The 27606-nt window shown below is 52.0% G+C and overlaps 1 protein-coding gene across 1 annotated transcript in view; it reads right to left on the reverse strand.

Annotated features, from left to right (window-relative positions):
* The window catches only part of TTLL8 (tubulin tyrosine ligase like 8), a 60339-nt gene that overhangs the window by 14113 nt on the left and 18620 nt on the right, over nucleotides 1-27606 (reverse strand). Inside the window, exons 10-15 of the mRNA XM_068971569.1 lie at nucleotides 20112-20260; nucleotides 17785-18028; nucleotides 16383-16818; nucleotides 15452-15947; nucleotides 15227-15340; nucleotides 14611-14808 (exon numbers count right to left, since the gene is read on the reverse strand). Coding sequence (XP_068827670.1) covers nucleotides 14611-14808; nucleotides 15227-15340; nucleotides 15452-15947; nucleotides 16383-16818; nucleotides 17785-18028; nucleotides 20112-20260 — 1637 coding nt within the window. The remainder of the gene's footprint in view (nucleotides 1-14610; nucleotides 14809-15226; nucleotides 15341-15451; nucleotides 15948-16382; nucleotides 16819-17784; nucleotides 18029-20111; nucleotides 20261-27606) is intronic.

Below are 27606 nucleotides of genomic sequence, written 5' to 3' on the forward strand. Positions count from 1 at the left end.
TAGATTTCATAGTGCCAATAGAATTAACAACTACAACAGAGACGGGGGAAAAGGGGAAAAAAAAAGAAAAAAAATCCAAAAGAACCTACAGAACAAGTCAAAACATAAGAATAGTAAATGTTTTTCTTGAGTCAGTGCTGTCAGAGTCCTTTCCCTTGCAGGGAGTCACAGTCCACCTCACCTCCTAGGATGCCCTCCAACACCCTGCTGATCCCTGGACCTGCTGCGGGGGCTGCTCAGATTCTAATCTGGCCCTAGTCCTCTGTGTTCTTGCTTCCAATGTTCACAGGCATCAGAACTAGTGCATTTTCTTGTGTGGGAGCTCTCAGTGACCTTTTTTATATTCCAGACACAGAGTCTGCCTAGCTGATCGTGTGGATTTAATCTGCAGCTTGCCCAGCTGGTGGGAAGGTTTTGGGTCTTTCTTCCTTAGCCACACTGCCCCTGGGTTTCAACTGTGGTTTTATTTCCACCTCTGCATGTGTGTCATCCACTGGGGTTTGCTCCTGAGGCTGCCCTGGAGGATTTGGGTTTGCCCCTGTGAGGGCCAGGTGCGGAGGTGGTGCCGCTGCTTGGGTCACAGGGGTTCTGGCAGCACCAGGTACTCAGGGGGGTTGGTGGCTAGGGCAGCAGGAAATACAGCGCTCTAGAAGGGTATGGCCACCAGTATTGGCCAATATGCTCCAGTATTCTTGCCTGGAAAACCCCCTCCTTGACAGGAAAGCCTGGCAGGTCACAGTCTATAAAAGAGTTTGCAAAGAGTGCACCATCCAGGGTCGGGAAGATCCCCTGGAGAAGGAAATAGCAACCCACTCCAGTATTGTTGCCTGGAGAATCCCATGGACGGAGGAGCCTGGTGGTCTACAGTCCACGGGGTCGCAAAGAATTGGACATGACTGAGCGACTTCACTTTCACTTTCATACCTGAATGGTCTATTGTTTTTCTCCACTTTCTTTAATTTCAGTCTGAATTTGGCAATAAGGAGTTCATGATCTGAGCCACAGTCAGCTCCCGGTCTTGTTTTTGCTGACTGTATAGTGCTTCTCCATCTTTGGCTGCAAAGAATATAATCAATCTGATTTCGGTGTCGACCATCTGGTGATGTCCATGTGTAGAGTCTTCTCTTGTGTTGTTGGAAGAGGGTGTTTGCTATCACCAGTGTGTTCTCTTGGCCAAACTCTATTAGCCTTTGCCCTGCTTTATTCCGTATTCCAAGGCTAAATTTGCCTGTTACTCCAGGTGTTTCTTGACTTCCTACTTTTGCATTCCAGTCCCCTATGATGAAAAGGACATCTTTTGGGGGTGTTAGTTCTAGAAGGTCTTGTAGGTCTTCATAGAACTGTTCAACTTCAGCTTCTTCAGAGTTACTGGTTGGGGCATAGACTTGGATAACTGTGATAATGAATGGTTTGCCTTGGAAACGAACAGAGATCATTCTGTCGTTTTTGAGATTGCATCCAAGTACTGCATTTGGGACTCTTCTGTTGACAATGATGGCTACTCCATTTCTTCTGAGGGATTCCTGCCTGCAGTAGTAGATACAATGGTCATCTGAGTTAAACTCACCCATTCCAGTCCATTTTAGTTCACTGATTCCTAAAATGTTGATGTTTAGTCTTGCCATCTCCTGTTTGACCATTTCCAATTTGCCTTGATTCATGAACCTAACATTCCAGGTTCCTATGCAATACTGCTCTTTACAGCATTGGACCTTGCTTCCATCACCAGTCACATCCACAATTGGGCATTGTTTTTGCTTTGGCTCCATCCCTTCATTCTTTCTGGAGTTATTTCTCCACTGACCTCCAGTAGCATATTGGGCACCTACCGATGTGGGGAGTTCCTCTTTCAGTGTCATATCTTTTTGCCCTTTCATACTGTTCATTGATGGAGTAGAAGGATGTGCGCTCATCTTCTCTTGTGAGAACTCCAAAATTACAACTCGCTGCTGAACAATTGTCGACAGGAGATCCCACCAAAAAAAAAGATATCCCATATCCAAGGGCAAAGAAGAAGCCCCAGCAAGAAGGTAGAAGGGGCAAAATCGCATTTAGAATCAAACCGCACACCCGCCAGAGATGCTTGAAGGGCTCAGACAAAAACCTTGTGCACACCAGGACCCAGAGACCTCACAGAGACTGAACCAGACCTGCCTCTGAGTGTCTGAGTGTCTCCTGCAAAGGTGCGGCTCAGCAGCGGCCTGCCGCAGGGGCAGGGGCCCTGGGTGCAGCAGACCTGGGTCACACAGCCTGTGGCATAAGCCCTCTTGGAGGAGGTCGCCATTAACTCCACCAAAGAGCTGCCAAGCAGACGACCCACAAACTGCAGAACAGTTATACCAAATAAATTCTCACACTGGTAAAACAGTTCTAGGACCCACAACAGATTTCCCAACCTGGGGGTCTGGCAAAAGGACTGAGAACATCCAGGGAATTTGAGTTTGGAGGTCAATGGGATTTGATTACAGAGCTTACACAGGACTGGGGGCACAGACTCTTGGAGGGCACACACAGAACCTGGTACACACCAGGACCCAGGAGAAAGGAGCAGCGACCCCACAAGAGACTGACCCAGACTTGCCCGGGAGGGTCCAGGCGTCTCTGGGGAGGCGTGGGTCGGCGCCGGCCTGCTGCAGGGTCGGGGGCGCTGAGTGTGGCAGTGCCTGCATGGGACCTTTTGAAGGAGGCGCCATTGTCTTCATTGCCTCCACCATAGTTTGGCCTCAGGTCAAACAACAAGGAACACAGTCCCGCCCATCAACAGAAAATTGGATTAGACTTACTGAGCATGGCTCCATAGCAAGGAGAGATAAGAAAGCCTTCCCCAGTGCAAAGAAATTTGGAAACACAGAGGAAAACACAGAATGGGAAAGACTAGAAATCTCTTCAAGAAAATTAGAGATACCAAGGGAACATTTCATGCAAAGGTGGGCACAATAAAGGACAGAAACGGTAGGGACCTAACAGAAGCAGAAGATATTAAGAAGAGGTGGCAAGAATACACAGAAGAACTGTACAAAAAAGATCTTCATGACCAAGATAACCACGATGGTGTGATCACTCCCCTAGAGCCAGACATCCTGCAGCCTGAAGTCAAGTGGGCCTTAGGAAGCATCACTATGAACAAAGCTAGTGGAGGTGATGGAATTCCAGCTGAGCTATTTCAAATCTTAAAAGATGATGCTGTTAAAGTGCTGCACTCAACATGCCAGCAAATTTGGAAAACTCAGCAGTGGCCACAGGACTGGAAAAGGTCAGTTTTCATTCCAATCCCAAAGAAAGGTAATGTCAAAGAATGCTCAAACTACTGCACAACCACACTCATCTCACACCATAGCAAAGTAATGCTCAAAATTCTCCAAGCCAGGCTTCAACAGTACATGAACCAAGAATTTCCATATGTTCAAGCTTGATTTAGAAAAGGCAGAGGAACCAGAGATCAAATTGCCAACATCTGCTGGATCACAGAAAAAGCAAGAGAGTTCCAGAAAAACGTATACTTCTGCTTTATGGACTATGCCAAAGCCGTTGACTGTGTGGATCACAACAAACTATGGAAAATTATTGAAGAGGTGGGAATACCAGACCACCTCACCTGCCTCCTGAGAAATCTGTATTCAGGTCAAGAAGCAACAGTTAGAACGGGACATGGAATAACAGACTGGTTCCAAATTGGGAAAGGAATACATCAAGGCTGTATACTGTCACCCTGATTATTTAACTTATATGAAGAGTACATCATGAGAAACGCTGGGCTGGATGAAGCACAAGCTGGAATTAAGATTGCCGGAAGAAATATCAATAACCTCAGATACACAGATGACACTACCCTTTATGGCACAAAGCGAAGAAGAGCTAAAGATCCTCTTGGTGAAAATTAAAGGAGAGTGTGAAGAAGTTGGCTTAAAACTCAACATTCAAAAAATGAAGATCACGGCATCCAGTCCCATCACTTTATGGCAAATAGACGGGGAAACAATGGAAACAGTGACAGACTTTATTTTGGGGGGCTCCAAAATCACTGCAGATGGTGATTGCAGCCATGAAATTAAAAGACCCTTGCTCCTTGGAAGAAAAGTTATGACCAACTTTGACAGCATATTAAAAAGCAGAAGAATTACTTTACAGACAAAGGTCCATATAGTCAAAGCTATGGTTTTTCCTGTGGTCATGTACAGATGTGAGAGTTGGACTATAAAGAAAGCTGAGCGCTGAAGAATTGATGCTTCTGAACTGTGGTGTTGGAGAAGACTCTTGAGAGTCCCTTGGTCTGCAAGGAGATCCAACCAGTCCATCCTAAAGGAAGTCAGTCCTGAATATTCATTGGAAGGACTGATGCTGAAGCTGAAACTCCAATAGTTTGGCCACCTGATATGAAGAACTGACTCACTGGAAAAAACTCTGATGCTGGGAAAGATTGAAGGCAGGAGTAGGGGACAACAGAGGATGAGATGGTTGGATGGCATCACTGACTCGATGGGCTTAAGTTTGAGCAAGCTCTGGGAGTTGGTGATGGAGAGGGAAGCCTGGTGTGCTGCGGTCCATGAGGTTGCAAAGAGTCAGACACGACTGGGCAACTGAACTGAAGTGAACTGAGCATGGCCCCGCCCATCAGAACAAGACCCAGTTTCCCCCTCAGCCAGTGCGTCCATCAGGAAGCTTCCACAAGCCTCTTATCCTCATCCATCAGAGGGCAGACAGAATGAAAAACTACAATCACAGAAAACTAACCAAACTGATCACATGGACCACTGCTGCTGCTGCTGCTGCTAAGTCGCTTCAGTCGTGTCCGACTCTGTGCAACCCCATAGACGGCAGCCCACCAGGTTCCTCCGTCCCTGGGATTCTCCAGGCGAGAGAACTGGAGTGGGTTGCCATTTCCTTCTCCAATGCATTCACGTGAAAGTTGAAAGTGAAGTCACTCAGTCGTGTCCAACTCTTCGCGACCCCATGGACTGCAGCCTACCAGGTTCCTCCATCCATGGGAGTTTCCAGGCAAGAGTACTGGAGTGGATTGCCATTGCCTTCTCCGCACATGGACCACAGCCTTGTCTAAATCAGTGAAACTATGAGCAATGCCGTGTGGGGCCACCCAAGACGGACGGGTCACGGTGGAGAGTTCTGACAAATATGGCCCACTGGAGAAGGGAATGGCAAACCACTTCACTATTCTTGCCTTGAGAACCCCATGAACAGTATGAAAAGGCAAAAGAAGGAAAGATTTGTCACGACTGCAGTCAAATTCCCTCAAGGCTGTCTCTGTAGTAATCTGCAAGCTGATTCTAAAATGTAAAAGGAAATTCAGAAGACAGAACAGTCCGGGAGATCCTGGGCAGGAAACAGCATCAGAGAATTTAGCTACTGCTTTTCAAAACTTACTTCAAAGCTGCACGGATTCAGACTTAAGCGTGGGACTTCTCTAGTGGTACAGTGCATAAGAATCCAGCTGCCAGTGCAGGGGATATGGGTTTGATCCCTGGTCTGGGAAGATCCCACATGCTGCGGAGCAACCAGCCTGTGCACCACACCTGCTGACGCCTGCATGTCTACAGCCCGTGTTCCGCAACGAGAGAAGCCGCTGTAATGAGAAGTCCGGGTACCCCCAAGGCCAGAGAGGCCGGCACGGGTGAGCGTGTTCTGGGGGGTCCACGCGTGGCTGGACAGCCTAGGCTGATGGAAGTCAGAGAGCGGCCACCCCACGCTGGGAGGACAGAGTGGGAAGGGGCACAGGAGGCCTTCCAGAGAGAACTGTCCCTGCTCTCCAGGCCCCTGCTCCGCGGCACTGAAAGCATCAAGCAGCCAGAAAAGAAATGCGATGGGAGGTGTGCCAGACTGCTGCCCTGAAAAACCACCAAGCATGGTCCAGAGAGCGTGAAAGGCAGCCTCATTAAAAGGAGTACATCTGATCTGACTCGAAAGACTCAGTGTGAGAAAGACATCCGTTCTCCCCTCTGCAGATTCAAGGCGACCCCAGTCAAAATCCTGGCAGCTCCCCCCTCCCCCAGCCTTCCCTGGGCTTCTCGGGTGGTTGAACAGTAAAGGATGCGCCTTCAGGGCAGGAGACACGGTTCGATTCCTGGGTCTGGAAGACCCCCTGGAGTAGGAAAAGCCCACCCACTCCAGTATTCTTGCCTGGAAAATTCCATGGACAGAAAAGCCTGGCAGGCTACAGACCATGCAGTCACAGTCGCCCGCAACTGAGTGCCTGAGCGCTCCTTCCTTCTCTGCGTCTCTCTGTTTTGTTACTCCTGCGATTGACAGGCTGACCCTAACACACACATGGGAACCCGAGGGCCCAGACAGCCACTGTGCAGAGCGATGTCCCCTGCTGCTGGCCGGGCCTAGCCCGTGACCTGCTGCCACCCACGGACCGGGGGTGGAGGCTGACCATGCTGGCCCGGCTGCCTGGCTGTCGCGAGACAAACACGCCCCAGGCAGCCAGCGACGCGGGGTGAGCATCCTGCAGTTCTGGCGGGAGCCCGGCCGGTAGCCTGGAAGCAAGTGCAGCTTGGCCGCCTGCCCGCCTCCTCCGCAGCGGCGTGACCTGATGACTCGCTTCACTCGAGCTCCACCCCGCGCCGTCCCAGCAGCGCAGACCCGCCCGGACACACGCGGAGGTCCTCTCAACAGCATCTAATAGGTGCTGTGGGCTTGGGAACCAGCTGGTGGAGGCCGGGGGGCTGCAGGAGGTTGACGCCTTCCCCTCCCAGCGGGACTGACACCGAGGCAAACGTCAGGGGGCCACGTGTGCCCTGTGGGCACAGCCAGGCGCCTCTCTGGAGCGACTCTCGAGGATGGGTGCACCCCGAGCAGTCCCGGAGGATGCTCGTTCCGAGCGGCTGCAGGAGAAAGCTTGACTCCTACGACGGGCAGGAGGCGCCTAAGCCCAGCAGAGTCGCCTCCTTGGACCCAAGTGGGCCCCGGGAGAGAGAGGGCCAGGGTCAGGGCAGCAGTGGTGTCCTGCCCCTCCGTGTGGTGGCCGAGCCTAGGGACCTGAGTACGGGGAGGCGGCCCGCCAGGAGGCGGCGGCAGAATCCAGGGGGCGGAGCACCGCGGAGCCGGCAGAGCCTCGCTGGGGAGCCTGGCTCTCATCCGCTCTCCAGCCACAGACAAAAGGGAGACACTTGCAGGGAGATGGACCGACAGGGGCGCAGCCCCCACCAAGCCGACGGCGGCTGCCTCGCGCTCTGCCAGGCACTCAGAAGGGGCAGGCAGGGCAGGAGGCTCCTGGGGTCGGGGGTCGGGGGGTGAGCATGGATTGGTACCGGAGTCCCAGGCGGACAGAGAGAAAGATACGTCTTGAAACCAAACACGGGAGTGGACGACGATGGGGAGAAGGGGCAGAGCCAAGCCTCGCGGAAAATGGATCAAGGGGTTTAATCGTGGCACAGAGTCCCCTTCCCCGACAGAAGGGGCCGTGGCGTCTTGTGGGGTGATTCGGGTGCACTCGACGCCCTGTGCAGGGCCCACTCTGGGGTGTGCGTGTGTGCATGCGTGTGTGTGCGCGCACACATGCACGCGTGCACGCAGGCGCCTCTGGTTGGGAGAGGGCCCTCGGTCTTTTGTGCTCTCCTTGGAGGTGCGTCTGGCCGAGCAAGGCCCTGAGCAGCCTTCACCGGGGCCGCGTCTCAGGTGAGGTGGCATCTCCTCCCAGGCTTCTTACTGCTTCCTGAAAAAGCAGCGAGTGGGCCAAGTTCACCGTTCCCAGCCGTGATGCAGGCCCCGTGTGTGCGCCAGCCTCCTGGCCATGGTCATCACTCTGCAGGACTGCCCCAGACAGGCTGGAGTTGCGGTCACCAGGAGTGCTGAGCCTTCGTCTCTGACCCGGGAGTCACGTGTCTTGTGCCAGCATCCAAGCAACAGCCACGCTCACGGGGAGGGGAACGCGACTCCCGGCCTGGAAGGCTTGTCTCTGGCTCACGAGTGTCCAGGTGAAGAAGGGTGGTGTGGAATCCCGAGATCCCGGCCTCGGAGCCTGCCTCTGTGGCTGGGGAGGCTGTTGGAGGGGCGGTGGCGCGTGGTGCTCTTCGCAAAAGGAGGGTGAATCCTGACGGCCCGAAGGCGGCCTGCGGCGCATTTGACCATGCCCGCTCCCCCTCTCCCTCTGAGGAGTGCCCTTCCTCAGTCACTGGGCAGATGTGCCTGACTCGAACTCTCAAGCGGATACCATCTGCCTTGTGAAGACGACACCCAGGGGAGCTGCTCGCCCAGGAGGGGAGACACGTGGGGTGGATCAGAGCTCGCTGCGCAGCCTGGAGCCCGGCTCAGCCTCCCTGGTGGAGCCCAGCACCCCTGCAGCTGACCTGAAGGTGTGGGAGAAGCAGGTGCTTGCTGAAGAAACACCGCTGAGGCTGGGGAGGAGGTGTGTCTGTTCTGCGACATCATTGCTGCAGAGACCTGAGCTGATAAAGATAGGAAAGCAGACAGCTGGGACAGGGTAGACTCCGAAGCCAGAACAACACAACCAGCATGACGGACGCAGCGCTCACACGGCGTCAGCTGAAAGTCTATACAAAACCCGGGAGTCCTGATTCCTACGTCACAGCACACAGAAACAGTTCCAGGTGGAATACACCTCTAAATGTGAAAGGTGAAACCATACAACTTGACGATGAAAACAGAAGTGACTATTTTTTATGATTTTGAGGTAGGCAAAGATTTCACAAACAGAAAACATAATTGCTAATCATAAAGACAACATATTGGAGTATACTGCAATTAATTTATGTGCATGAAAAGATACTATTAAGAGACTGAAAGGCAAATCACAGAATGAGAAAAGACATCTTTAATATATATACCAACATATATACCCATCAAAGGACTTGTATCCAGAATATATACAGAACTCCTACAAGTCAGTAGGAATAGGTTACAGAAAAATCTGTCAAATCAAATACAAAAAGATCCTTTTCAAGAGTATGTTGAGCTGCACTGTCAATATTAAAAGGTGCTAAAATTTGTTTCTTGACTATGAAGGCAGTTTGCAAGATCTTATTTCCCTGCTGCTGCTGCTAAGTCACTTCAGTCGTGTCTGACTCTGTGCGGCCCCAGAGACGGCAGCCCACCAGGCTCCCCCATCCCTGGGATTCTCCAGGCAAGAACACTGGAGTGTGTTGCCATTTCCTTCTCCAATGTATGAAAGTGAAAAATGAAAGTGAAGTCACGCAGTCGTGTCTGACTCCTTGCAACCCCATGGACTGCAGCCCACCAGGCCCCTCTGGCCATGGGATTTTCCAGGCAAGAGTACTGGAGTGGAGTGCCACAGGGATCAAACCTGGGCCCACAGCAGTGAAAGTGCCAAATCTTAGAGTGGCTAAAATGAAAGGACAGAGAATATCTACTGTTGGAAGACTGCGGAGTAACTGGAAGACTCATACACTCCGGGGAAATTCCTTGGGAGTGCCAACCAAAGCTGAATGCCTGACCCAGCAATTCCATTCCTACAGAAAGATGAATACATGTTCATCAAATTCAGGATTGTTCACAACAGCACTATTTGTAATAGTCTGAACTAGAAAAAATGTAAGTAAACTGTAGTTGAGAACCAATTTCAACTACATGCAAGAAAGCAAAACCAGCCCTATATGTCAAACTCAACATCAGACCAAGTTAGGATCATTCCTGGAATGCAAGGTTGGTTTAACATTAAAAAATTGATTGATGTTAGGTGCTATAGGCAACTTCTTAGAAAAAGGAAAACCTGTTGATGTTATTTACCATTTTAATCCTAATAAGAAGAAAAAACTTATAACCTCATAGATGCAAAAAAATTGAGACAATTCATTACACACTCACAGTAAACATTCTTCATAAAGATTAGAAATAAAATACTTTAACATGCTGGAGTATGCATACATTTATATCTATATATCACATCTATAGCTTTGTTAAGACTTACAGAAAATGTCATTATAAATGAGAAAATGTTAGAAACATTCCCTTTAAAATCAGGAATTCAACAATGGTGCTAAATATTATGTAGGAAGTCCTAGAGGTACAATAAGACAAGATATTAGGGGCAAAAAGATTGAGGTGGGAGACATTAATACAAAGCTATTCCAATCCCAAAGAAAGGCAATGCCAAAGGATGCTCAAACTACCACACAGCTGCACTCATCTCACACGCTAGTAAAGTAATGCTCAAAATTATCCAAGCCAGGCTTCAGTAATACTGAACTGTGAACTTCCAGATGTTCAAGCTGGTTTTAGAAAAGGCAGAGGAACCAGAGATCAAATTCCCAACATCCGCTGGATCATGGAAAAAGCAAGAGAGTTCCAGAAAAACATCTGTTTCTGCCTTATTGCCTATGCCAAAGCCTTTGACTGTGTGGATCACAATAAACTGTGGAGAATTCTGAAAGAGATGCGAATGCCAGACCACCTGACCTGCCTCTTGAGAAGCCTGTATGCAGGCCAGGAAGTAACAATTAGAACTGGACATGGAACAACAGACTGGTTCCAAATAGGAAAACGAGTACATTAAGGCTGTATATTGTCACCCTGCTTATTTAACTTTTATGCAGAGTACATCATGAGAAACGCTGGACTGGAAGAAACACAAGCTGGAATCAAGATTGCCGCGAGAAATATCAATAACCTCAGATATGCAGATGACACCACCCTTATGGCAGAAAATGAAGAGGAGCTAAAAAGCCTCTTGATGAAAGTGAAAGAGGAGAGTGAAAATGTTGGCTTAAAGCTCAACATTCAGAAAACTGGTATCTGGTCCCATCACTTCATGGCAAATAGATGGGGAAACAGTGGAAACAATGGCTGACTTTATTTTTCTGGGCTCCAAAATCACTGCAGATGGTGATTGCAGCCATGAAATTAAAAGATGCTTACTCTTTGGAAGGAAAGTTATGATCAACCTAGACAGCATATTAAAAAGCAGAGACATTACTTTGCCAACAAAGGTCTGTCCAGTCAAGGCTATGGTTTTTCCAGTGGTCATGTGATGTGAGAGGTGGACTATAAAGAAAGCTGAGCACCAAAGAATTGATGCTTTTGAAGTGTGGTGTTGGAGAAGACTCTTGGGAGTCCCTTGGACTGCAAGGAGATCCAGCCAGTCCATCCTAAAGGAGGTCAGTCCTGGGTGTTCTTTGGAAGGACTGATGCTGAAGCTGAAGCTCCAATACTTTGGCCACCTGATGCAAAAAGCTGACTCATTTGAAAAGACCCTGATGCTAGGAAAGATTGAGGGCAGGAGGAGAAGGGGACGACAGAGGATGAGACGGTTGGATGGCATCACCGACTTAACGGTCATGGGTTTGGGTGGACTCTGGGAGTTAGTAATGGACAGGGAGGCCTGGCGTGCTGCGGTTCATGGAGTCGCAAAGAGTTAGACACGACTGAGTGACTGAACTGAACTGAACTTGCATATGATATAATTATTTAAGTAGAACAATTATACATAGAAACTCAAAGAAGAAACACGCAAATTTTCAGAAATAACAGCAGAGTTTAGAAATGTGCAGATAGAAAATTAAAATACAGAAATCAATTTCATCCTATGCGTGAGCAAGAAACAGTGAGAAAATTTATATAGAGAGATGGCACTGTGTGCAGTAGTATCTGAATATCAAGTAACAAAAAATCAAATGGACGATGTATATACTCTCTGATGCGGAAATTCTAAAATTTAAAGAAGATCTAGGGACTTTACCAGCGGTGCAATGGCTAAGACTCTGAGCTCGCAATGCAGGGGCTCAGTTCAGTCCCTGGTCAGGGAACTAGATGTCCCATGCCGCAACTGAAAAATCCTGCGCGCTGCAACTAAGACCCCACAGCCAAATAAGCAAATGAATGGAAATAAACATTAAAAAATAGAAAACAAAGATCTAAGTCAACGGAGAGACATGTTCTGTTCATGAACACAAGACGCGATTTCATTAATTTATCCATTTCCCCCAAATTGATCTAGGAATTCAATGCAAACCCAACAAAAATCTCAACAGGATTTTTGTTGGACTTGATAAAACAATTATGACATTTATATAGAAGAGAATGAGGTCAAGAACGACCAAGATTCTTGCAAAGACGAGCAGAGAGGAAACTTGTCCCACCGGAAAACACGGACAAGTGTGGCCCTGGGGCAGGGCGGCAAATTCATCCGTGGGACAGAGCAGAGACCCCAGGAATACACACCCACATACACACGTGCAACACTACTTTCACAAGAAGATAGAAATGAGTTTTTCGATAAATAATTGAAAAATTATCTACACAGACAAAAATAAAATTTGATTCTTTCCTCACAACATATACAAAAGTCAACTCCAGATGGATTAGGGCTTGTATGTCAAAAACAAAATTTGAAACTGTTAGTAGTAAATGTAGGTAAATAAAGTTTTAAACCTCAAGGTAAGGAAAAATTCCTTGAGTCAAAATAACACTGACTAAAAGAAAGATTGATAACTTTGGCCACATTAAAACCCAAATTAAAACCTGTGTGCAAGTTCTAATTACACTATCAAAATGGTCTAAATAAAAGTAGGCCATGCGAGGACGAACCATGCAACTACGTCATGAACCAAGAAGCACTATTAATCAGGACGCGTGCGCCTAAGACCCAATGGGACGAGAAAAGTGAATGGGTGAGCACGGTCCTACAGTCAATGAAATAAGAAAAAGACATGGAAGCTACGATGGTTGCAGGGAAAAGGAAAACTCACTAGCCGATATAATTGTCTATGTTACAAATACAATTTTCAAATATATTAATGAACTCATAGAAATGATAGCCAGATAGTCGGATTTTCAAAAAAAATCCACTCACAAAAATCAATTTCTTCTTTGTCAACCAGCCACAATTTGTAGGAAAATATTTTTAAGTTTGATACTATTTAAAATAGAATACAAAATAAAATATATGTAAGTCTAAATCCAACAGGAAAAAGCGCAATACCATGGCAAAGACATCTAAGAGCTTATGAAAGGCATTAAAGGATTTATTTATAAGTAGGTATATCACATTCATAGATTCGAAGACTCAATAACGTAAAGAAGTCAGTTCTCACCGAACTGATGGCTTTAATATCAATAAACATTAAAAAAATTTTAACTGCAAAAATTATGTTGGTAGAGCTTGACAACCTAATCCTGTAACTTGAATGGAAGCATAGGGGATCAAGAATAGCCCAGTCATTTTCAAGGAAGGGAAGCAAGGTTATAGGACTTGTCTGACCAGCATGAAGACATTCGGCAAAGCTACAGGGCAGACAAACCAACCAGTGGAGCCGACCAAGAGCCCAGAAGGGCCTGCAGGTGAGCGGCGCGGGGGTGGGGGGGTGGGGGGGCGGTGGTGAACTGGGGTCTCCCTCTCCCACCACCTGCCTCCCGAGCACTCAAGAGAGGAAATGTATGAGCCACAACAGTGCTCCCAGAAGAGGAGGTCTTCACGGCCTCGGGGTAAGGAGCCGAGCCGCAAAAACCACCACCTGGAGGAAAAGCTTGACCAACTGGACTTCATTAAAAGTTAAGCTGACTTTTGCTTCCATGGTGGCTCAGTGGTAAAGAAACAGCTTGCCAGTGCAGGAGATTCAAGTCTGATCCCTGGGTCAGGAGGATCCCCTGGAGGAGGAATGGCTACCCACTGCAGTATTCTTGCCTGGGAGAATTCCATGGACAGAGGAGCCTGGCAGACTGCAGTCCACGGGATCACAAAGAACTGGACACGACTAAGCAACTGAAGTACAACAACACCGTGGCTTTATATCCAAAGTTACCATCGAGGAGCGAAAAGACAAGTCACAACGTGCGAGACAGTGTTTGCCACACAAATCAACTGAAAAAGGAGGAGAATCCGAGAGTAGATTACACCAGCAAGAAAGATCTGCGATCCTAAGGACAATCAGACCGAGACCCGCTCTGCAGGAGAGGAGACCTAGATGGCTGGTGTGTGTCTGAAAACAAGCCCTTTTGTTAGTAAACAGAAGAAAGCAAAGGCACACCATCACCTCCTCCGGAGGCGAACAAGACCCCCGTCAGCACCAAGTGTTGGCACCAAAGGGAGCCGAGGCTCAGCACGACCGTGGTCAACACGCGGTCCCTCTGGCCGTGCTTTCAGTGCCCACTGTACCCGCCCCCTAAGTTCACGGCCACCTGGACTCTTGGAATTGACCTATTTGAAGATGCAATCAGGGTAAAATGAGGTCACATCAGAGGAGGGTGAGACCCAACCCAACAACTGCTGTCCTTTTGAAAGAGCGAGAACTCTGGACAGAGCGACACACAGAAAGAGCACCGTGTGAAGCAAGGCAGAGACTGGCGTGATGTGTCCGTAAGCCAAGGAGCAAGGACTGCCAGTGGCCGCCAGAAGCTGGAAGAGGCAGCAGGCTCTCCAGGCTCCAAGAGCCTGGCCCTGCCAACACCGCGGTTTTGGACCTCTGGTCTTCCGAAAAAATGTGGTCTGAGCCACCAACTTTGAGGGACTTTGCTACAGCAGCTAACACTGCTTTTTAGGCTGAAGGTGTGTGTGTCTAGTTGACACTCACTCCTAGGAAGATGCCTGGAGGAAGCACAGTGTATTACAGAAAAAAAGTGGGAACTGCCCTCACGGAGAGGTGAGTTGCCAAGTGGCAGGGCTGACGGACCTCGGTGCCAGACTGGACACGGAGTGAGGAAAGCGGGTGAGACTGGACGTGGCCTCCGAGGGCCCTGCCAGCTCTGAAAGCACTGGCTCCTCGTGCCTGGAGCTGGTGATCCTAGGGGGCGATTCGCGCGTGTACTGAGCATGTGCGAACTGTCCAGCACAGCCCGGGGGGTGGGGGAGCAGCAAGAACGCGGCCCCTGAGAGTTTACGATCTGCAGGGAGACAGACAGATGGCCGAGAGGCTGTCAGTGCCGGGGAGAGAGAGACAGACACACTGAGAACCCAGCTGGGTGGCGGGAACACAGCCGGCGCAAGTGTCCTGGTGAGTCTGTGGAGGGGGTGCACCTGGGACGGAGCAGGCGGGGCCATGGCTGCAGTTACTCTCTCGGCCACATGTGGGCGCCAGAACCGCTGGGAACAGCTCTGGGCTGCAGACAGCCCACCCCTAGAGACCTGGGACTGCCCACATCTGTCTACCTGTGCTCGAAGCCCACCCCCAGGCCAGGCTCCTGGGCCACACGTGGTCTGTTCCATCAGAAGCTTCAGAAAACAGCACGGGGCCCTGTGCCGGCCACCACCTGCCCCCAGCAGGCGGCGTTATTCAAATCTCCAACGCAGCCCCTCACTGACACCGCATCCCCCAGGCAGAGGGGCAAAGGCTGTCGCCCAGCTGGTCCTGTGCAGGGCACTTGGTGTTCAGAGGGCCCCGGAACTGCTGCAGCAGGCCCCCATTGTCCTGACAACCTGACCAGGCCCAGGTGCTCCGAGCTCAGGCCAGTGCCCAGACCAGAGGCCCTGCCCTGCCCTGGAAGATACGGACCCCAGGCTTGCACAGGCGCAAGCTCCGCACTGTACCTGGTGGTCTGGGTGGCTGAAACGGAGCACCGTCCGCTGTCTTCACACTCGGAAGCACGGAGGGCAGTGGGTGCACGTGTAATGAGTCTGGATCCGAGCGTCTGTCGGATTCGGCCTTGGCGAGAGCGGGGCGGGGGGCCTTACTGTCTGAGTGCTGAGAGGTGCAGGAGGGGAGCTCGACCTTCCCGCCAGACGCCCTGTGGCCACTCTTGGCTTTAGCACTCCTCTCCACCAGTCTGTGTAAGTGCACAGGCAAGGTGCAAGGAGGTACCTTCCCATCTTTCAGGTTCAACTCCTGGTGCAGGGCCATGGGTGGGGGTCCCCGGGCCAGGTCCAGCATGGCTGAGGGGCATCTCTGTTTCAGCGGATGGATGTCCGAGAGCGGAGGCACAAAGTCAAAGCTGGGGGTCACTGGCATCTGTTTCCTGGCTTTCCTCATGCCCACGCCTTCCACGAGCAAGTCGGAGCCCTGGAACGTGGGCAGCTCCACTGCAGGCTGGGGACAGGAGGGCGAGGTCAGGGGAGCCGGCAGGCCCTTTCCCAGTCTTCAGTCAGGTCTGAGGCCTCAGGGAGTAGCCCCAGCCACACTTCCCTAACTCTAACCCTGACCCTGGGTCCCCGCACCCCAGGGAGGCCAGGTCGCAGGGTCTTGCTGCCCCGCCTGCAGGAGGGCTCCCCAGGGGAGCAGCCCCCTGGAAAGACCCACGAAGGAAGGCTGGATCTTCACCCCAGGAGGAGGGAGGACACCTCAGGAGAGAAGAGGAATGGCCTAGAGGGACCCCTGTCCTGCCTGGTACCACAGAGGAGGAGGTGCCTGGGGATGAGAGGTTGCAACAATGGCAAAGGCCAGCTGGGCCGCGTGAGACCCCCCGGGATGAGCGGAGAGACCACCCCGAGGTGCCCAGCGGGAGAGGTGCCTGACCCCCCGCACCTGTTTCCATAGCAGCTCGAAGTTGCCGATGTCGCAGTTTCGGTCGGCCTTGCGGTCCACCACCACCTTGATGGTGTCCTCTTGCACCTGCGCGCACAGCTGCGCTGTGACAGGCGTGGACGCGTGCATGGTGGGGCTGGAGTTGATCTCGATCAGCCAGGGCCTGAAGTCGCGCCCGAGAATGAAGTCAGCGCCGTACAGCTCGAAGCTGTTCTTGCGCGGCTCCACGTGGCCCTGAGCTACCTTCATGGTGTTGGTGATGGCCCTCTTCATGGACGGGTAGATGACGCTGCTCCACACGGCCCCGTGGCCCCTCTTCTGCAGGTACTCCTGGAATCGGGTGCTGGTCCACATGTTGTGACAGGGCAGCAGGGGGCTGCGGTCCTTGTCGTTCTTCAGGTGCTTCTGGATAGAGTTGTTGCACAGGTGGATGGCGCTGCGGGGCAAGGCTGGGGTCAGGTGTCAGCTGCTCAGTCCCCTCTCCTTCCCGCGGGCAGAGACGCGGAGGCCCCGCCCCAGACCCGAGGCCCCGCCCCGACTCCGCCCGAGGCCCCGCCCCGACCGGAGGCGCCGACCCGAGGCCCCGCCCCTACTCCGCCCAAAGCCCCGCCTGAAACACCACCCCAGCCCCTCCCACAGACACTGCCCACTAGCGTAGGGCGGCTACAGGTGGGTCCCTAAGGGGTCCCCTTCTCCTGTTCAACCTGGGGGGGCCCCGTTGGGGGAGGGGAGGTCTGCGTAGAAGCCCACCAGCCCCGGGCCACCAACGAGGGGCCGCCGGCAAGTCTCACCCTAGGAGCTGTTTCCCTCCTGCTGCTGGGGGAGGGCTGGCGCCCCCAAGAGAGAGAGATTCACAAGCCGAAAATTTCAGCGGATTCATTTACACCCTGGCCTTGTCCTAAATAAGATTTAAGCTGAATAGCATCTATACGAGATTGTAACATACATGCATCCTGTCAGTCATTTTCATTTGAGCGCATCCTTTGCCACTTGGTTCTGGCTGGGGGGCCCGCCTGTGACCCATAAGACAGATACAAGAAGCAGGGTGTGCACCCCGAGCGCGGCCCACGAGGGTCAGCGCAAGAGCACGGTTGGCCCCTCAGCTTCCCCAGCAGAGGGGCAGTGGCAGCCACCACAGAGTGTGGCTCCATGCCAGCCGGTGCCCCCAAGCACGTGGCAGACGGCGCTTTTAGGATTTCCTGGAGAACATACATGCCTCCTGGGGATGCAGGGCCCTGGCTTTGATGGGCAGGGGGCCAGAACCCGCCCCTTGCAGAGGGAGGTTGCAGAACCTCCCTGGCCCCAGCCAGGACCCAGTGCCCCACCAGACACATGAGACCAGCCTGGCACTCTGGTGCTGGTGGGAACCCGCCCTGAATAGTGCCAAGCTGACCCCACCAACCTGTCCAGTTTGTCCAGGGAGAAGCGCTGCGTTGAGAAGCGCAGATAGCTCTCCTTGTAGAACCAGATGGTCAGTGGGTTCCAGTCGGTGACCAGGAACCACTGCCGGATGTCGAATTTGGTGTCATAGACGAGCAGCGGCGTCTCGATGTACTTCTGCACCACCCACTTGTTGTCCTTGGCGGGTGGCTGGTCTGCAGCCACCAGCTCCAGGATCTCCTCCACGTGGTTCATGCACACTATGTCTGCAAGAGGCCACCGCTCAGCCCCGAGCCCCAGCGTGCTGCCCATGGACCCCCAGGGGCACGGCGCAGGGGCCCTGCCCTCGCGGTCAAGGCCGCAGCCAGGGCAGCCCCCTTGCTCACGCCCCGCGAGGCCAGCCCGGGGCTTCAGAGAAGACGTGAGGTCAAGGAGGGCAGAGTTGCAGACAGAGGCCCTGTGAGGAGGCGGCAGCTGGCAGAGCCCTGGACGGGGTGGGGGGAGCGGGGCGCGGGGGGCGGGGGTGAGGTGGGGGGCGGGGGTGGCGGCGGGGAGCCGGGGGCGGGTGGCCTGTGGCCTCAGGGAAACCAGCAGGCAGCGCTGGGCTGTTCCAGGGGCTCCGAGGGCCCAGGAGGCTCACACCCAGGGTGATCGGACAGACGGGGCGGTCGGGGAGGAGGGGGTTGGGGTCCCTGGGCTGCGGCGTTTAAAGTCGCCGACAGGCCGCAAGCCCTCGCTTGCTTTCCTTGCTGGGACACTGCTGAAGCTGAACTGCGTGGCGAGGCAAAGTACCGCCCCCCATCCTCCCTGCCTCCTGTGATGGACAAGCGTGAGGAGACGTGACTGGCCGTGAGGCAGCTGCCGTGATATGGGCACAGTCTGGCTCTTGGGGTGGGTGGGGGATGCCACCTGCAAGGCCAGGGGCAAAGGACAGGAGGGAGCTTTCCTCACAGAACAGAGACCTGGCTCTTCTGTGACGGCAGGTTGAAACCTTGCCATCCTGAAACCAGAGTCCAGCATGAAGCTGCAGATCCCTGACATTGTCCTGGACCGAGAAGAGCAGGGGCACAGGGTGGGGGTCAGGGTCAGGGGTCAGGGAGCGGGGGCATCGGGGTGGGGGTCACGGGTAGGGTCAGGGACCAGAGGCATCGGGGTGGGGTCAGGGGTTGAGGTCAGGGGTGGGGGCACTGGAACAGGGGTCGGGGGTGGCGGTACTTGGGTGGGGCGGAGGGGGTGGGGACACCAGGATGGGGGCACCGGGCTGGGAGATAGGGTGTGGGGCGCAGGGCTGTGGGGCGGGGCAGGGGTCGGGGGGCACCAGGGTAGGGGAAGGGGCTGGGGCACAGCCAGTGACCAGGCAGAACAGGCTCATTCAGTTCTGACCGGCAGGGTCTGAGCAGCCTGTGGAGCGTCCCTGAGGGGGCAGTGTGGCCAGCACGAGGAAAGTCTGGGCTCAGGACAGAGCCGGGGGGCCCTGCCCCGGCCCAGGGGTGCAGGCTGAGAGCAGGCGGAAGCCCAAGAAAGAGAAGGCGTCAGGATGGGAGATGTTCAGGACTGAATGTAGGAATGTCACACATTATCACCAATAAAGATTTTTAAAAATCACATAAGTAAATGCTTATGAATTTACAATGATAAAACTCCTCAAATAACCCGAGGGGCAAATAGAATATGCAAACAAAAGGTAATATCCACTTAGCTAGACATCAGGTAATGTCTCTTTTTTAGGCGAGAGAGGACATCCCGTGACCTGAACAAGAGGACGCAGGCAAGGTGGTGCTGTGAAGGCATCTCCACAGCCTGAAGATTTCTAAGCTGCAGAAGGACATTCGGGAATAAATAAGCTCAGCATTTCAGTCAGCACCCAGGGGAATAATCCCTCACAGGAAGACAGAAAAAAATGCAACTGAAAGATGGTTCTTTGAGAGCGCTTGTAAGATTAGAAAATCACCTTCAAACTCTACTTTAAATGAAGAACCCACATTACCAATAGGGATAAAGAAGAGGACGCGGTCACAGCTGTGACACAGGAAGAAGTGAGAAGCTGGAGACAGGGGTCACCAGGGCCAGGGTTCACGAGGGGCGCAGGACGGGCACCTCCCGGGGTTTCAGGACCACCCAAGGACCAGGCCCCCCAGATGCTGGACACAGGGATCTCCCTCTAGTCTAGCAGCGATGGAATGTTCTAATTAATCTTAATTACTTGGCAAAACAGAACAGAAGCTGTGATGAGCAGGGTCTTGGGACACCTGCTACCTGGGACCAGTGAGTCTGGCGCCCGCAGGGAGCCCAGCACCCAGCCCCCGCCCCCAGGCTGGCTGTCCACACAGGCGCCTGGCTGAGACTCACCTCGGCCGCGGGACTTGGCCGCAGGCTTGATGATCCAGATGTTCCGAAGCCCGTCGATCTCGGTCTGAGGGTTCACAGAGGTGATTTTGTTCAGCAGAGCCTGGCACTGGGAAAAGTGATTCCTGGAACTGGGGATGAAGGCCTCGCCACTACAAAGCAAGATCCAGAAGCCCGTCAGGTCTTGAGGGCGGCCGCCCCGAGGGAAGGGTGGGAGGCGGCCTTGGAATGTGCCCCTGCCCACCCGAGGGCCGCCTGGGAACGTGGCCTGCAGGGAGGGGGGGACCGCCTACTTGAGGATCAGACTGCAGGGACACCCCTGGGTGCTGTGCCTGGGCCCAGACAAGGTGCTGGGAGCCGAAAGCCAGGGTCCCTGTGCTGGGGACCCCCACGTCAGGGTGGGCGCTGCAGGCCCGCATGGGGAAGCCAAGCTCCCCGTGGCAGAGGACCAGGGCCCAGCTTAGTGTCCCGTGGGCTTTACTGTCAGTCAGACTGGCTCACGGCCACGAGCTCACGGTAGCCACGGGGCCGGCTCAGGAAGACACCTCAACAGGTGGGTGAGGGCGGCGGATGGCATAGTGTCTGCGTGGGGTTAGTGCTTGCATCATGGACCCGCCCCCCCCACCCCCCCCGCCCTGGCCACAACACGCCCCCTGCAAGGATGGACTGCAGCCTAGGCTGCTGGGCTCCCGCCTGCTGCGCCCCCGTGACGCCCTGGCGTGGGGAAGGAACTTTCTGGGACATGCAGGTGTGTGCGCAATGTTGTAGCCACCCTACAGGGGAGAGGAGGGCAACTGGGAGGGGGAAGTGATGTGGGGTCCCCAGTGGTGCGGGAGAGGCCCCCACAGCGAGGAGCCACGGTCGCGGGTGAGGAAGCAGGAGGCTCGCTGGTGCAAGGGATGCGGGTGACGGGTCAGATGGCGCCTCGCCTCCCTGGCTCTAACAGGACACACTGAAAGGGAGCCCTGGCCTGCCTTGGCGGTGCACACGCTCTGCCTGACCCCAGGGTGAAGACCAGACCCGGTGGAAGCAGGTGTGAGTCCCCTGTGGTCCTGAGCCCTCCCATCCGGCAGCAGAGGCCAGACCTGACGTTGCGTCAAACGAGGCAGGTCCCCCAAAGCCCACCCTGCTGGCCAGGGGCAGAGCCGCCCAGGGGCCCAGCGGACGCTGGTGACATGCATGCAGACTTGACGGGGCTCAGAAGGAAGACGGGGCTGGTCATTCCTCGGGAGGGTCCCCACGGTCTCTCCCCAGAGCACCCCGAGCCTCAGTCTCTCGCCGTGGCCCCTGGGCAGGAGGTAGTTTGTGCATCACAGAAGGAAGACTGTCACCTCCCCCCGAGGGCAGGGAGTGCGAGGAAGGGGGCGTCCAGCCCATGGTGGGAACCTGGCCAAGCTCTAGGCCCAGACACCCCATAGTCACCAAGAACAAGCACTGTCCCCTCAGATGCCGACGGTAAGAAAGGGCCCGCACCTGCCCTTCTGGTCCTGATGACACGCACACCACGTGGGTGGACCTCACGTGGTCGCCTCAACATGGAAGGAAAGGAGTACTGAGCAGGCTGACTGCCCCGGGTTCCCTAGCCTGCTCCACAGTCCGGCAGGTGCCGCGCTCGGCGGCGGGTGTGGGGGTACGCTGCTGCCACCTTCTGGCTGCTCCTGGGACTGCGGGCCAAGGGCGGCCCTTTCTTACACAGGTGCTCACGGAGAGGCAATGAGACCCAGATGCGATCACTTGCAGCCCCTCAAGAGGTTGCCCTGGAGACCGCGGGTACTCGACCCTTCTGCCTCCTCCCGTGTGGACGCCTCCTAGCCTTGAACTTCATACCAGGGGGTGCCTTGCTCAGTAGCATGTGGTATTGCAGGCATCAGCAGCAAGTCCCTTACACTGTTGGTTCCTAGACAGCATATTAAAAAGCAGAGACATTACGTTGCCAACAAAGGTCCGTCTAGTCAAAGCTATGGTTTTCCAGTAGTCATGTATGGATGTGAGAGTTGGACTATAAAGAAAGCTGAGCGCCGAAGGATTAATGCTTTCGAACTGTGGTGTTGGAGAAGACTCTTGAGAGTCCCTTGGACTGCAAGGAGATCCAACCAGTCCATCCTAAAGGAAATCGGTCCTGAATATTCATTGGAAGGACTGATGCTGAAGCTGAAACTTCAATACTCTGGCCATCTGATGCGAAAAAGTGACTCATTGGAAAAGACCCTGATGCTGGGAAAGATGGAAGGCAGATGCAGAAGGGGATGACAGAGGATGAGATGGTTGGATGGCATCACCGACTTGACGGACACGAGTTTGAGCAAGCTCTGGGAGTTGGTGATGGACAGGGAAGTCTGGCGTGCTGAGGTCCATGGGATCGCAGAGAGTTGGACACAACTGAGTGACTGAACTGAACTGGTGGTTTCTAGGTTAGGAATGAAGTTTCTCCAAAGGTGTGTTTTCATTTCCCTTCAGACAAATGCCCAAGCGCAGCAGAGCTGTGTCACAGGGCATGTAGGCACCTAAAGGGGTAAGACGCGCCCAAGGCTTTTCTAGACAGGCTGCACAGGTTTCCACTCCCCATTCCCCATCCCGCAGCGGATAAGGCTCTAGCCACTGCGCATCTTGGCTGAGCTTTCAGCCATTCTGGTTGGTGTACAGTGGCATCTCTTGACCACGAGTCCAGCGATGCTGTCTCGTCATGTGCTGATTGACAATTTGGTGTCTTTTTCTGTGACGTGTCCAGAGGGGCTGTTCTCACTGGTTTACGGGGATTTGTTGTTGTTCCGTCATTCCGTCGTGTCCAGCTGTTTGTGACCCCAGGGGCTGCAGCACGCCAGGCTTCCCTGTCCTCTACTATCTGCTCAAACTCGTCCATCGAATCAGTGATGCCATCCAGCCATCTCATCCTCTGTCACCTTTTCCCCTCCTGCCCTCAATCTTTCCCAGCATCAGGGGCTTTTCCAGTGAGTCGGCTCTTAGCATCGGGTGACCAAAGTATTGAAGCTTCAGCTTCAGCATCCGTCTTTCCAATGAATATTCAGGGTTGATTTCCTTTAGGATGGACTGGTTGGATCTCCTTGCAGTTCAAGGGACTCTCAAGAGTCTTCCGCAACACCACAGTTCAAAAGCATCAGTTCTTCGGGGCTCAAGCTTCATGATGGTCCAGCTCTCACATCCACACATGCCTATGGGGAAAACCACAGCCTTGACCCGACAGACCTTTGTCAGCAAAGTGATGTCTCTGCATGAGCATTTCTTCCGTATCCTGGCTCTGGGGCCTCTGTTGGACATCTGTGCTGTAAATATGTTCCTCACGTCTATGGCTTGTCTTTTCATTCTCTTTGTGGTGTTTTTTGATAAACCAAGTTCTTAATGTCAATAAAGGACAATTTATCAACTTTTAAATTACGGTTAGTGCTTTTGGTGAACTACTTGAGAAATGTTTGCCTTGCTTGCTGTCATGAAGATATACTCCAATGTTTTGTTAATTTTCAAAACTTTTACATGCCACATCTCACATTAATTGTGTACATTTTGAGGCAGGATTCAAGGCACTCTGTCTTTTCATAAGGATGTTAATTGCTCAGATACCATTTAAAGGAGAGACTGACCCTTGCTCACTGAACCCAGCGACACTTGGAACGTAAGCGCTCAGATGTGTGAGGGGCTATGTCGGGCCTACTCACCTACCTCACTGCAACACCACGCTGTCTTACTTGTTGTGGATTTACAGCTGGTCTTCAAATATGGGGCCTAAGCCTTAGCTTTGTTTTTCCTGACTGCAGTGCTTTTGGTTTTTTGTGCATCGTCTGCTGCTGTTGCTGTGCAGCCGCTCAGTCGTGTCTGACTCTCTGTGACCCCCTGGACTGTAGCCCGCCAGGCTGCTCTGTCCATGGGGTTTTCCAGGCAAGAATGCTGGAGTGCATTACCACTTCTTACTCCACAGGAATCTTCCTGACCCAGGGATCGAACCTCCGTTCCTGCACTGGCAGGGAGATCCCTTACCGCTGAGCCACCAGGGTATTTCCAAATAAATTTCAGATTCAGTTTGTCAGCTCCTTCTATCGTTTCCCCCCAGGGCAGGCGAAGCCCTGCATGGGTTTTGATTGGGGTTACAACGAGTCTGTAGATTAGTCTTGGGCTTCCTTGGTGCCCAAAACTTATGAGGTGCAGCAAAAATAGTACAAACGGGAAAACATACAGCTATAAGGTTTACATTAAAATGGATAAGGGAATGGCAAGCCACTCCAGTACTCTTGCCTGGAGATTTCTATGGACAGAGGAGCCTGGCGGGGTACAGTCCATGGGGTCACGAAGAGTCAGACACAACTGAGCAACTAACGCTTACATTAAAAAACGAGAAAAGTCTCAAATCAATAATCTAATTTTACAATTTAAGAAACTAGAAAGAAAAAAAAAACTAAACGCAAAGCTAGCAGAAGGAAGAAAATAATAAAGACTAGAGCAGAATTAACCAAAATAGAAAAGCCATAGAGAAAGTGATAAAACCAAGAGTTGGCTAGATCAACAAATCAGATGGACTTTTAGCTAGGAGGACTAAGAGAAAGACAGAGAAAACTCAAATTACTAAAGGCAAAAATGACACCGGGGACATTGCTATTGATTTTACAAAAATAAAAAAGGTCATAAAAGAGTATTATGGACAGTTGTACAGGAACAAACTGGATAACCTGGATGAATTACACCAATTCTGAGAAACATCGAACCTGACAGAACTAAATCATGTGGACACAGAAAACATGAAGGCCCTACCCTCGCCAAGGGCCTCCCAGGCGGCGCCAGCAGTGAGCTAAGGGAGCGGCAGTCACTCAGTCGTGTCCGACCCTTTTGGACCCTATACAGTCCATGGGATTCTCCAGGCCAGAATACTGGAGTGGGTAGCCTTTCCCTTCTCCAGGGGATCTTCCCAACCCAGGGATCAAACCCAGGTTTCCCACATTGCAGGCGGATTCTTTACCAGTTGAGCCACCACGGAAGCCCAGTGGTAAATATCCCACCTGCAAATGCAGGAGACACAAGAGACGCGGGTTCGATCCCCGGGTCAGGAGGATCCCCTGGAGAAGACCATGGCAACCCACTCCAGTATTCTTGCCTGGAGAATCCCATGGACGGAGGAGTCTGGTGAGCTACAGTCCGTGGGGTCACACAGAGTCGGACACGCCTGAGCGACCAAGCACGCGTACTCACCCAGGGGGTGAATCAGCAGCTAAAGCCCTCCCAGCAAAAGACGCTCTAGAGACGGCGGCTTCCCTGGTGAGGCCAACCAAACGGCTAAAGGACGGTTTCTACCAGTTCTTCTCAAACTCTCCCCAAAGTCGAGCAGCTAATAAGTAAACTCAGCAAAGTAGCAGAATATAAAGTCAGCACACAAAAATCAGTTTCATTTCTACTTTCTTTTTAATTCTGCGATTATTTGTTTTACATATTCTGTCACGGTATCCACTACATTCCACTCCAGATTGTGTTGATTCCTTTGATGGAATCACCTTATTGTGAAATATCCTCTTTATGTCTATTAATGTCTCAAATACAATCAGAGGTTTAAACTCAGCTCTCATAGTAACTCAGAGAACAAGCAGGTAAAATAATCGGCAAGAGTTTAGGTTTAAATAACTAACCTGACTTCACTGATATTTTTTAAGAACACACCACCTAGCAACGCAGATACACGTTGTATTCAAGTGTGCATGAGACAGACACCAAAACAGACCAGGGCTCATCGGGGCCAAAAGCCAGTTCGAGCAAAATTCATGTCCATTCTATACAAAAAGGAACCTTAATGCTTATCTCTTACCTCACACAGAAATTAAGATTAATCACAAAAGCCTAAAAGTGAAAGGAAAAACAGTAAAGCATGTATTGTTGACTATGCCAAAGCCTTTGACTGTGTGGATCACAATAAACTGTGGAAAATTCTGAAAGAGATGGGAACACCAGACCACCTCACCTGCCTCCTGAGAAATCTGTATGCAGGTCAAGAAGCAACCGTTAGAACTGGACATGGAACAACAGACTGGTTCCAAATCGGGAAAGGAGTAGGACAAGGCTGCATATTGTCACCCTGCTTCTTTAACTTCTATGCAGAGTACATCATGAGAAACGCTGGGCTGGAAGAAGCACAAGCTGGAATCAAGATGGCCAGGAGAAATATCAATAACCTCAGATATGCAGATGACACCACCCTTATGGCAGAAAGCAAAGAACTAAAGAGCCTTTTGACGAAAGTGAAAGAGGAGAGTGAAAGAGTTTGCTTGAAACTCAACATTCAGGAAACTAAGATCATGGCATCTGGTCCCATCACTTCATGGCAAATAGATGGGGAAACAGTGGAAACAGTGACAGACTTTATTTTTGGGGGGCTCCAAAATCACTGGAGATGGTGACTGCAGCCATGAAATTAAAAGACGCTTACTCCTTGGAAGAAAAGTTATGACCAACCTAGATAGCATATTAAAAAGCAGAGACATTATTTTGCCAACAAAGGTCCATCTAGTCAAGGCTATGGTTTTTCCATTGGTCATGTATGGATGTGAGAGTTGGACTATAAAGAAAGCTGAGGGCTGAAGAATTGATACTTTTGAACTGTGGTGTTGGAGAAGACTCTTGGGAGTCCCTTGGACTACAAGGAGATCCAACCAGTCCATCCTAAAGGAAATCAGTCCTGAAAATTCACTGGAAGGACTGATGCTGAAGCTGAAGCTCCAATACTTTGGCCACCTGATGTGAAGAACAGACTCATTGGAAAAGACCCTGATGCTGGGAGGGATTGAGTGCAGGTGGAGAAGGGGATGACAGAGGATGAGATGGTTGGATGGTATCACCGACTCATCGGACATGAGTTTGAGTAAACTCCGGGAGTTGGTGGTGGACAGGGAGGCCTGGTGTGCTGCAGCCCACGGGGTTGCAAAGAGTTGGACATGACTGAGAGACTGAACTGAACTGAACTGATTGTTAGTTACTCAGTTCTGTCCAAGTCTTTGCGAACCCATGAACTGTAGTCTGCCAGGCCCCTCTGTGCATGGAATTCTCCAGGCAAAAATAATGGTGGAGTGGATAGCCATTCCCTTCTCCAGGGGATCCACCCTACTCAGGGATCAAACCTGAGTCTTCTGCACTGAAGACAGATTTTTTACGATCTAAGCCACCAGGGAAGACCACAGCACGTAGAAGAAATCATAAAGCAGCATCTTCATGATGTGGAGTAGACACTGTTCGGTTAACCAGGACTCTAAAGGCCTTACCATTATAGGGAAAAATTAACAGTGGACCTCATCAAAAAATACCATTAAGAGGTAAAAAGACAAGTCATGCACTAGGAGACGGCACACTTAGTACACATCTCCAACAAAGGCGATAAATCAGGTTTATAAACAGAGCACTCACTTCTTTCTCCTTGAAGATCAAAAGATTAGAATAGGCAGGTCATGAGAAAAGAGGTCCAAATGGCCGATAAGCACATGAACCTGGGTTCACCAGTCATCAGAGAAGCGCA

The sequence above is a fragment of the Capricornis sumatraensis genome, chromosome 4, assembly GCF_032405125.1.
Source record: "Capricornis sumatraensis isolate serow.1 chromosome 4, serow.2, whole genome shotgun sequence".
NCBI lineage: Eukaryota > Metazoa > Chordata > Mammalia > Artiodactyla > Bovidae > Capricornis > Capricornis sumatraensis.